This window comes from Panthera tigris, chromosome D1, assembly GCF_018350195.1.
Source record: "Panthera tigris isolate Pti1 chromosome D1, P.tigris_Pti1_mat1.1, whole genome shotgun sequence".
Classification (NCBI taxonomy): Eukaryota; Metazoa; Chordata; class Mammalia; order Carnivora; family Felidae; genus Panthera; species Panthera tigris.
The window spans coordinates 61,126,094-61,137,622 of record NC_056669.1 but is presented as its reverse complement, the minus strand read 5'-3'; the positions used below and the strand labels follow the sequence as shown (position 1 = coordinate 61,137,622).

Here is an 11,529-nt window from a genome sequence, read left to right as displayed (position 1 = left end):
CTAACAGAAATGTTCCCTAAAAAGAAAAACTCCCTAGAAAATACTGACTCTCTGAGATATGCAGTGCTTTTTTTGTTTTGTCTTGTTTTCTTTTTATTATTTTTTCTTTTTTTTTAAATTTTTTTTTCTTTTTTAACGTTTATTTATTTTTGAAACAGAGAGAGACAGAGCATGAATAGGGGAGGGTCAGAGAGAGAGGGAGACACAGAATCTGAAACAGGCTCCAGGCTCTGAGCCACCAGCCCAGAGTCTGACGCGGGGCTCGAACTCACAGACCACGAGATCATGACCTGAGCCGAAGTCGGAGGCTTGACCGACTGAGCCACCCAGGCGCCCCTTGTTTTATTTTTAAATCGTGGGTGCATATATGCATAATCAAGAGATCCAGGTTGCTACGTAGACCTTTTTGGTAGCCCAGGGCTATCAATATTATTTTTCCTACAACAGGAATATTCTTTGGAAGAGGTGGGAAGAGGAAGAGGCTGCTGTTGGGAGTACAGGTGCAGGGCAGGGCCATCATGACATATACAGGTTCTGACATCACATCTTTTCCTCCTCTTCATGCTATTCTCTATGTTCAGTTTTCTTTCTCTCATATCTCCCTATGTTGCCTTTCTGTCCTCCCCTTCCTCTTCTTTGTGCTTTTTGCCTTCAGTAATTTGATGAAGTTTCAGTTATAGGACAAAACTCTGTGTGTGTGTGTTCTTACCTCTATGCCTAACCTTAAGAGTTGCCATTCCTTTAAGATTTGGGGTGGTCACAGTGTAAGAGCTCCACTGGGGATAAGACCCAGTCAGGACTGGTCAGGAATATCCACCTTTGAGAAAATATTAGCGTTTGGAGGGCCTGAGGGTGACCACATATGCAGGGTGTTGGTGAGTTATTGGTCACTCTTAATTGGACATTTGTTTGGTAAAGGCTGTACTTCGATCTTACACATTAGCCAATTAGTATATCAGTAAGTAGTATTTGGAAGTCAATGTCAATACATAACTCAGTTTAATGTCAGCTTACCGGCCAGTTGTTGCATCACTGTGTTACAAATAAGACTACTAAAATTTCATTAATGACCTGATAATCTATGTCAAAATGTGTCTTTGCTTCCAGGAAGGCTGATGCATTCCCATAGCAGTCAATAAAGAAAGCAATGTTAGCACTGGATTGAAAATACATCCATGTTTCAATTGGGTGAGTTAATTAGAGCCCCTAGGTCTGAGACGCTAGTAATATGATGTAAAAGACAAAACATTTTGCATTAAGTTTTGTGCAGGAGCCTGGGTGATGCAGAAGAGACATATGGGACTTATCTACAGGGAGAGAGCAAAGTGAGGAATAAGATTTAAACACACACACGCACAAACTGTAATGGACATAAGAAGGAGGGAATAGGAAGATGACAGGAGATTACATCCAGCTGAATGTTAGGTGCAAGTGCAAGAGAGGCAGAAATCACCAGATGTGCCCAACCACAGCCAAATGAAATGAACTGAACCACGTATATGAGTGGAAAAGTAACTGTGTAATGTTAGCCACTGAGGCTTTATAGGACTTTGCCACGAGGCAATTTGTTTTAGATTGTCTAATTGACACATTAAGTAACTTTCATAGATTTTATATATTAGTTTAATATTTAATGCTATTGTTTTCATTTTCTATCGCTGTGCAGCAAATTCCCACAAACAGCTGCTTAACACAAGACTTGTTTATAATACCACAGTCCTGTAGGTCACAGTCTGTTAGGCTTGCCTGGGTCTCTGTTAGGGTGTCATGAAGCTATAGTCAAGGCAGTGGCCGGGCTGGGGTCTTGTATGAAGGTTCTAGGGAAGAATCCACTTCCAAACTAATTCATGTTGTTGGCAGAATATATTTCCTTATGGCGATAAGTCTGATGTCCCTAATTTTTTACAGGCTGTCAGCTGGGATCTCTCTCTGCTCCTAGAAGCTGCCTGAATTCCTTCCTATGTGGTCCCTTATATCTTCCAACTAGCAACTATCTGTCACATTCTTCTCAAACTTTGAAATACTTGGGTTTTCATTCCACCACTAGTCTGTGAAAAATCTTTGCTTTTAAGGGTATGATTAGATTAGGTTCACCCTGCATCTTCTTTTAATAATAGTTTATTTCATTTTAATGAGCTAAATATGATTACCTCAGGTAGAATTTAGGAATTGAAAAGAAATAGTCACTTCTAAGTTTCCATCTGTTGTCTTCAGCACCAAAAGCAATGCTTCCTTGAAGCAAAAAGTTTAGTAATATAACAGTCCCATGGGGTTAGGAGGTACCTGGACAAGCTTCAGGCACCCCACTCAGGGTTTTCCTGAGTGAGTTGGTCCTGTGTGGTTGCATAATATACTTACCCACACAGATTATTATAGTGTGAGCTATAATTCCAGTATATATGGTATCATCGAAAGAGAGCTTATTTTTGTGACAAGACTATGAGGTTTGTGTCCTTAATGCCAAGTCAAGTCCCTCATATAGGTAGGTGTCACCAATTCCTATTTGGAGAATCAGTGGACACATATTGTGAATAGTGGATCCAAAATGAAAAGACTGACTTCTTTCCTACAGTATAAAATATGTTCACCATAGAGAGGAGAATAAACTAGATGACAGAAACAGAGATGGACAAAGATACAGATAGAGATGGACTGTATTTTAGAGATGGTGGATTAAATACAATGTAGTATTAAAATTACTTTTAACTTTTTCCTTTTTATTTTGTTTTAAAATTTTTTAACGTTTATTTATTTTTGAGACAGAGAGAAACTGAGCATGAACAGGGGAGGGGCAGAGAGAGAGGGAGACACAGAATCTGAAACAGGCTCCAGGCTCTGAGCTGTCAGCACAGAGCCCGACGCGGGGCTCGAACTCATGGACCGCGAGATCATGACCTGAGCTGAAGTCGGACGCTTAACTGCCGAGCCACCCAGGCGCCCCTTTTTTTATTCTTTTTAATGTGGCTACTGGAATATGTAAAATCACACATGTGGCTCAAATTATATTCCTACTGCACAGGGTTGGTCTAGAGAGAGCTTTTTTGTTTCTTCTCAGGGATCCACCATGTGGTTCAACATCAGTGCTGCCCCTTTTCTACTGACTGGCTTTCCAGGTCTGGGGATATTTCATCCTTGGATTTCCATCTCTTTCTTCGTCATTTATGTCTCCATGCTCCTTGGCAATGGCACCATCCTCTACCTTATCAGAGAAGACCACACTCTCCACCAGCCGATGTACTACTTTGTGGCTCTGTTGGCAGCCACAGACCTTGGAGTGACTTTGACAACAATGCCCACCGTGCTTGGTGTTCTGTGGCTTGGCCACAGGGCAATCAGCCAAGGAGCCTGCTACTTTCAGGCCTATCTAATCCATTCACTCTCTATTGTGGAGTCTGGAGTCTTGCTTGTTATGGCCTATGATCGTTTCATTGCCATCCACAGTCCCCTGAGATACACCTCCATCCTCACCAATGCTAGGGTGGTGAAGATAGGTCTGGGGGTTCTAATGAGGGGATTTACACTTATTGTGCCCGTAATCATCACCCTCTCTGGATTTCCCTACTGCGGATCCCATGTTCTCTCTCATGCTTTCTGCCTACACCAGGATGTGATCAAACTGGCCTGTGCTGACATCACCTTCAATAGACTCTATCCTATAGTGCTGGTCTCATTAACTGGCTTCTTGGACTCTGTGCTTATCCTGATCTCTTATATTCTAATCCTTAATACTGTCATGGGGATTGCCTCAGGTAAGGAGCAGGCTAAGGCTCTAAACACTTGTGTCTCCCATATTAGCTGTGTTCTGGTTTTTTATGTCACTGTTACTGGGTTGACCCTTATTCATCGATTTGGGAAATATGTGCCACATGTAGTTCATATTATCATGAGCTATATTTACTTCCTCTTCCCCCCATTTATGAATCCAATCATCTATAGTATTAAGACCAAGCAGATAAGGAATGGCATCAATCGCCTTCTCTCTTTGCATAGAATTTGATTCTGATCTATTTACCTTGGAGTCTGTTCCCACTGTGGGATGTGTTTCTTGGGAGCATGGACTATACAAAGCCAATGTGGCTCACAGTCAAAGGGACCGGCATTCCTGGCATTTAAATGACACAGACTCATCACGCTGATTCTTCACCCCTTGCCCCCATCATACTTCCAGGGACATTGACCTTAGTCCTGGTGCTTTGTTTGGTAAATTGGTTTGCTGTATACTGTCATTTTTTAGTCTGTCAGAATTATTTGTCTTCATGGTCAACTGAGGTCAATGATATTTGAATTGGCTGCAGAGTCTATACGATGATAGGGGAATAAAATAGCTTGAAAAAGTTTCCCAACACTTTGTGGAAAACAGTTAAAAATTTCTGTGTGCTTGAGAGTGCATCAGAGATGACAGAGGGTCTTAGAAAACCCTAACGGTACTGCATGGCACTAAAGTGGATCGGAAGGAAATGAGAATAAGATATTCAGACCAAGAGAGGTCTTGCCACCAAAACAACCCATGGCCAAACAAGCGCTTGGATTCCAGCAGTGTCAGCATAGCTAGATGCCCACCATGGATTAATGAGAAGGCTCTGAGTTGATAATATGTGGTGTCTTCAAACTTATGGGCTGAGGAATTCAAACCACTGCAATAAAATAAAGTTCCATTTCTTGGACACCTGAAGTTTTGTTCTGTGATATGCACTTCAGAACTTCAACATATGCCTAATGGAAAAGGGATACTAGTCAAGGAAGCATTCCAATATGTATGCAGGGGCAACATTTTGTCTTTTTTTTTCTGGATTGAGGGGATGGTAGTGAAATGAACTATTTTCAGGAAATATTGTAATTTTCCAGACTTAAAACACTTAAGATATTTAAGGAAAGCTCTCCCAGGGCTTCCCAGGCATTTTATTCCATACAGGGGTAAACATGATGAGAATCTGTCCATGAGCAATACAGGAAGAGAAGCTATATTTTATTAGTTCATCATGAGGTAAAGAGGGCTAGGGAGAATGGTGTACATTCAGCAAAATTATAGAAAATTGTGTTGGCAAATAAAATGCTAATGTATTCAATCAATAATTAGTCCATGACATACATTTATTTGTTTGTTTGTTTATTTATTTATTTATTTATTTATTTATTGGAAAAGGAATTGTCAGGATCCCCAGAGTAATTTCCTGTAACCAACAGATTCTCTTGTAAAAGAATTTATTTCTCCCTTGAAGATGGCTATTTATAAAATAACCTTTGAAAAATCATTGACTTAGGGGCAGTTGGGTGGTTCAGTCACTTCACTTAAGTGTCCAACTCTTTTTTTTTATTTTTTTTAATGTTTATTTATTTTTGAGATAGAGAGAGACACAGAGCATGAACAGGGGAGGGGCAGAGAGAGAGGGAGACACAGAATCTGAAACAGGCTCCAGGCTCTGAGCGGTCAGCACAGAGCCCGACGCGGGGCTTGAACTCACGGACCGTGAGATCATGACCTGAGCCGAAGTCGGACGCTTAACCGACTGAGCTACCCAGGCGCCCCTAGTGTCCAACTCTTGATTTCAGCTCAGGTCATCATCTCACAGTCATGGGATCAAGCCTTGCCTTGGGCTTTGTGTTGACCGTGGCAGAGCCTGCTTGGGATTCTCTCTCTCCCTCTCTCTCTGCCCCTTCCCTGTGTGTGCTCTCTCTATAAATAAATAAATAAACAACAAAAAAGAAAATCATTGATTTAGATCTTCTATCATTGTTTGCTCTCCTTTTTAAAATTTCTTTAATGTTTATTTATTCTTGAGGGACACAGAGATAGAGTGTGAGTGGGGGAGGAGTAGAGAGAGAGAGAGTCCCAGAATCTGAAGGAGGCTCCAGGCTCTGAGCTGTCAGCACAGAGCCCGACATGGGGCTTGAACTCACAAGCTGTGAGATCATGACCTGAGCTGAAGTCGGATGCTTAGCTGACTGAGCCACCCAGGCATCCCATTTTGCTCTCATTCTTAATTCACCTAGCTTTTTTCTTCATTTTAACTAGGTTTTTCCCATTAATTCTATGAAAGAGAAAAGAATAATAAGTCTGTGTAGTCCAAGCAGTTCAAAAATTAAAAATAAAAATATAAAACAAGAATTTAAAAGAAAGGGAAAAGATACATTTAAAAAAATCAAGACAATGGTGACATAAGTAAGTCTAACATAAGTATCTCTAATAGAGTGATGCCTAGAAATGAATTCAAATAAAAACAATGAAATAGACAAAGTAATTCCATATTTATACACTATGTAAACAAGATGTAATAAGCATGATCTTTATTTTTATCATACATCTTAAAAATTTAACATTTCATAGAAATAGTTACCAATTTTACTTCACCTTATTATTATGTATAAAATTATATTCTAACTTTTACAATATATACTTGTTCTCAAGCTTTCTCAGATAACATGGATGGAGTATATCTAGAGGTATGGAACACACTATTACATTTAAAAATGCTAAAACTGTAATCATGTAATACCTTTGAATTTAGTAAGTTTATTTATTTGCATCAGTTTATTCTTAGGAAGTATGGAAAATTTGTTGAAATTAAAAAAGCACAGTATGGCAGAAAGAATGTGGTCTTTGAAGAAAAAAAAGCACCTCTCCTCTTGCCTCCTTCACTTACAACCTTCGTGATCTTAAACAAGTCATTTAATCTCTGAGCCTCATTATCTGTCAGTTAAGAATAACAAAATGCAGGCTATTGGCACTCATATGTCCTATTAATTTTATTAGTATTATCTTAGTATTAGTATCAATAATTTAATTATGTTAGTATTAATTATATTAGTTTGCCAAAGCCAAACATCTGAAAATTTTGACCTGTCAACACTCAAATAGGAGGGAAGAACACTTCAGCGAGTAGGAAATCATTAAATATATAATGATTCTTTCATATGATGAAATACATAGCTAATAAGAATAATAATTATATGTTTTAAATAGCTTTTGGAAATTATGCTCCTTCAAGCTTCTCCCTGGGTCACTCCCAATGTCATTTTCTCCTGGGACGACACAGGGTATCCAGTCCACTGACACTTTTATTTCTGATTCCTTCTTGTCTTCATTTGCCTTGACAACCTAGACGGTTTTATTTTCAGTTCTTTGGAGGCTCTTATATCACTATCCTATATGTTTTGTTTGTTTGTTTGCTTGGGTTTATTTAATTTAATTTAATTAATCTATGTTTTTAATGTTTATCTATTTTTGGGAGACAGAGAGAGATAGAGCATGAGCAGGGGAGGGGCAGAGAGAGAAACACAGAATCCAAAGCAGGCTCCAGGCTCTGAGCTGTCAGCACAGAGTCTGATTTGGGGCTTGAACTCATGAACTGTGAGATCATGACCTGAACTAAAGTCAGAAGCTTAACTGACTGAGCCACATAGGTGTCCCTGTTTGGATTTATTTTAAATTGATCCTAGACATTTCATTCTTTTATACTCTTCTGAGAAAACTTAACAAAACAAAGCAGAATTACCCCTTATGTAGATCTGAACATTTTCCAGGACTTGTGCCAATATATATATAAGTTAACTTACACAGTTTTGACCATCATTCTTTACTAACATTCACGAAAACTGTTTCAACTACGTCCACCATCCCCATTTTACAGATGAGGAAGCTCCAGTGTTAAAGACACAGAACTTGTAAGAAGTAGCTTTGGGCTCATACCTACGCTCATGCTTCAGGGCCCATGCTCTTAATCACTACTTCTAGCAACTTGAAACAGTTTCCAATCTGATCTGATTATTGATCACTCTAAGGTCCTTCCTCCTACTCTCATATTTGTTTTTTAAACTCAAGATGCACGTGTATAACTGCTTAGGAGACATTTTTACCTGACTGCTTATAGACACAGAAAGCCCTCAACTGAATGATTCTCTTCATTCTTTCTCCAAATCCAGTATGTAAAACAGTGCTTAGTGCAAAAGAGTCAAATAACAAATAACGGTTGATTACTAAATAAAGCCGGTCTCTTCTGTGATCCCTATTTTAATATCTCCACCCAGATAAAATCAGAAATGCAGATGCCATCTTTAACAATTCTCTCTCCTTAATCTACTGCCTTCAGTCACCAACCTCTCCTCTTTCTTTAAAAAAAATTCTTTTAATGTTTATTTATTTTTGAGAGAGAGAGAGAGACAGAGTATGAGCAGGGGAGGGGCAGAGAGAGAGGGAGACAGAATCTGAAGCAGGCTCCAGGCTTTGAGCTGTTAGCACAAAACCCAATGCAGAACTAAAACTCACAAACCATGAGATCATGACCTGAGCCAAAGTCAGGCGCTTACCCTACTGAGCCACCCTGGCACCCCACCAACATTTCCTCTTTCTAAGCCATACAATCCTTCTCCCTTCCACTTCTATGCAACCCTACTGACAATACCTCATCACATCCACACCAACACTGTTTCTCTCCTGGATTATTGTAGTTGTATCCTACACTCTCCTCACTCACCCTTTCTCCTTTTCAATGTGTCCTTCATACTTTAACCAAAGTACAATTACAAGAGAGATTATCTGATCTTGACCCCTGCCCCTTTATTTCACATTCATTGTTCTCAGGGTGAAGTCACAACTTCTTACATGATTTGTAAGACCCTACATGATTAGAACCTGATGCAATGTGGGTGCAGAGCCCCATGTGGGGCTCAATCCCATGAACCGCATGATCATGACCTGAGCCAAAATCAGGAGTCAGATGCTGAAGTGACTGAGCCACCCAGGTGCCCATGAATTCATCATATTTCTTTACTACCTTAGGCTTGTGCACTTTTTTTCTCTCTCTTTGGCACTAAACTCTATCCTTGCAACTACTATGTTTTATCCTTGCAACTACTATGTTCCTTACCATCCTCATTGTTCGGTTCTCAGCTGAAATCACATTTCCTCTGGGAGGTTTTCCCTGACCCAAGATATATTCTCTATGTGCTCCCTTTAGCATGCTATCATCTATGCAGTAGTGATGAAAATTTGCAGTAAATATTTTCTTTCTGGCACCCACTATAATGTTATACTCTGTTCATTGTTAAGCTGACATAAAAAGGCTAATGGTCTAAAAATAAGGTAATTTTTTTAAGACAGAAAGTTGGCTGGCCCCATAAACATGGATATTAAGAAATTCACTCATGTTCTTCTGAATCAGAACTTATTTCCCCAAAGACATAGAAAAGACAAAAATGCAACTGGAATTCATAAGCTCTACGATCAACAATGGTACCTATGACCCCTGAGAGAAACTGGGGTACTTATGGCAGTTGAGGTGGACAGTAAGAAGGACATGCATGGATTTCTTAAACCCTGAAGCTGAGGATCTGGGGGGGGAGGGGGCTATGTAGCCAAGTCCTGATATTCCACCTTTGCTCGTATCTGAGTTTCCCGTCTTCCTCCCACATCCTTTGGGAGCACGAATGACCTGGGGACGTTGATTAAGTGGCACAGGTTAAGCAAATAAGATCAAAGTAGCTGTGCCACTCTCAGAGAGGAGAGAGGGAAGAGAGATCAAGGGGTCTCCTAGTGGCTGTAAAGCTAACTCTGGGGAAGTGATTTCTATATTTATAAGCATTCTGATGGGGCCTCCTGAGGAAGCGATGTGAGGAATCATCTAAACCTGGTCTTCAAATAGGGCAGGAGCAGGTCCCCATTACAGCAATAAGACGAGTGGGTGAGTGCCAGGAACAGAAATATGGAATGACTCCTCTCCTATCTGATGTTATATGCAGTCTAGAAAAACACTTAAGAATGTTTTCCAGAGGCTTTCATAGAGGGAAAATCCTAGCTGAGGTAAGAAACATCTACTTCATAGATTCCCTCCTTTTTTTTTCAATAAGTGTATTAAAAGAACTATGGTAGATTTGGCTTTTCTAGTCTGGAACCCTCGGGTTCACATCACCATAGCCATGAATGTCCTAAATTAAATGTGACATTGTATTGTGCTCTTACCCATTTTTCTGGGTACAATTTTATAGTTTTTGATTAGATCCTAATAGCACATGCATGTGTGTGTGTGTGTGTGTGTGTGTGTGTGTGTGTGTTCACACTGTGGGAACTGCTGTCTTAGAAATGGCAGGTAAGACTCACTGGGGAGAATAAAAAACCTGAGAACCTGGCCTTGTGCCTATTGGGGCCTATTCCTTATCCCATTCAGGAGGAAGGTCATAGATGGGAAGAGAGGACCAAGGGGAGGAGGAATAACACTGTCCTCTCTGTTTACCTGTGCCTTTGGACTTTGTGATGGATTCTCCCTTCATTATTTCCTTTTGAGGTCCACATATCTTTCCTCTCCATTGTTTTCTCCTGCACCTGAGCCCTCTCTGCTTCTTTCCCTCCCCTATATCCACTTAGAATCAAGTTATGCTCTCAGACTGAGCACTTTGGGCTGTTTCTATGGGTGTGTGTGTGTGTGTGTGTGTGTGTGTGTGTGTTGTTACAAGTCTAGGAATCCTATTTACCTAGAAAAACATCATAACCTGAAAATCAGGTTGGTAGATTATCTATATCTTATCATCATTATGGACCCTGTTGAAACATTAATTGGCAATACTTTGCATAACACCGCACAGAGATCAAGTCCAGTTATACACTCTGCTGGTGTGTATTCTTAGATTCTTCAGGACAGAGACTGCACTTATTTAATGATTTTCTCAGCATTCAACATAGGTACAGTCAATGATCATGTGGTGTGTGATTACTAATTCTGTGCACATTCAAAATACTCATCTTTCCACTCGTCCCAGATGATGCTAAGGAATGGTGCTTCTACTGGCTGTCTATACCTTCATATGTATGGTGCCCTTTGAGTGACAATTCATCAGATATTGATAAGACAGGTCCTCCAGAACCTTAGGAAGTCACTAAAGAAAATACATGTTCTGAGTTGGGAACTCCTGCTCAATTTCAAGACCATAGCTTTCCTATCTCTATCCAGTTCTTCTGCATCTGATGTAATTTTCTCAACATTTGTCAATAAATAAACCCATATGCAGCCAAGCCATGATTTTGGAAATTTTGCTACATAATGTAGGCTTGGGAAGGTGCATGCAGTATGGTGCCAGCCCTGAGGAAACTGTCTATAGTGGCTTCAGTTTGATGACTATATCTTGTGCTCCTAGAACCCTCCCCCCAACCTGCTCCTGGATAAGTATCAGAGTCCTCTTTTCATCCTGGGCAGATTTTCTCTTTATTCCAAAGGCTCAGGAACATGTCCTGCTTTTTAAGTTCTTAGAGCTATCACAGATTTCTCTATAACTTGTTATTTTTCTGACCCAAGCCTAGCTATTGAGAGAAATACAGTCTCCTTGTTTCTCAAACATTTTTCTGATCATAAAAATAGTAAGAACTTATGTCCTTGTTGGTCTTGGACATTTCATTATCCATCTTTGAGAAGACCTAATTAATTTTCAAGGAGAAGCTTGCAGTCTGGAAATACAGTTTAATCATTCTGAATTCCTTTCCTTAAATAAATTCAGGACATTCTGGGTTTTTGTTTTTGTTTTTGTTGGTTTTTTTCCCTGTAG

At 39.9% G+C, this 11,529-nt stretch overlaps 1 protein-coding gene across 1 annotated transcript; it reads left to right on the top strand.

The window, feature by feature from the left end:
- The first annotated feature begins 3,064 nt into the window (after positions 1-3,064).
- On the top strand, positions 3,065-6,678 carry LOC102954030 (olfactory receptor 51B2-like). The gene is made up of 2 exons (XM_007092225.1): positions 3,065-3,987; positions 6,657-6,678. The coding sequence occupies exons 1-2, from the start codon at positions 3,065-3,067 to the stop codon at positions 6,676-6,678; spliced, it is 945 nt and encodes a 314-aa protein (XP_007092287.1).
- The last annotated feature ends 4,851 nt before the right edge of the window (positions 6,679-11,529 follow it).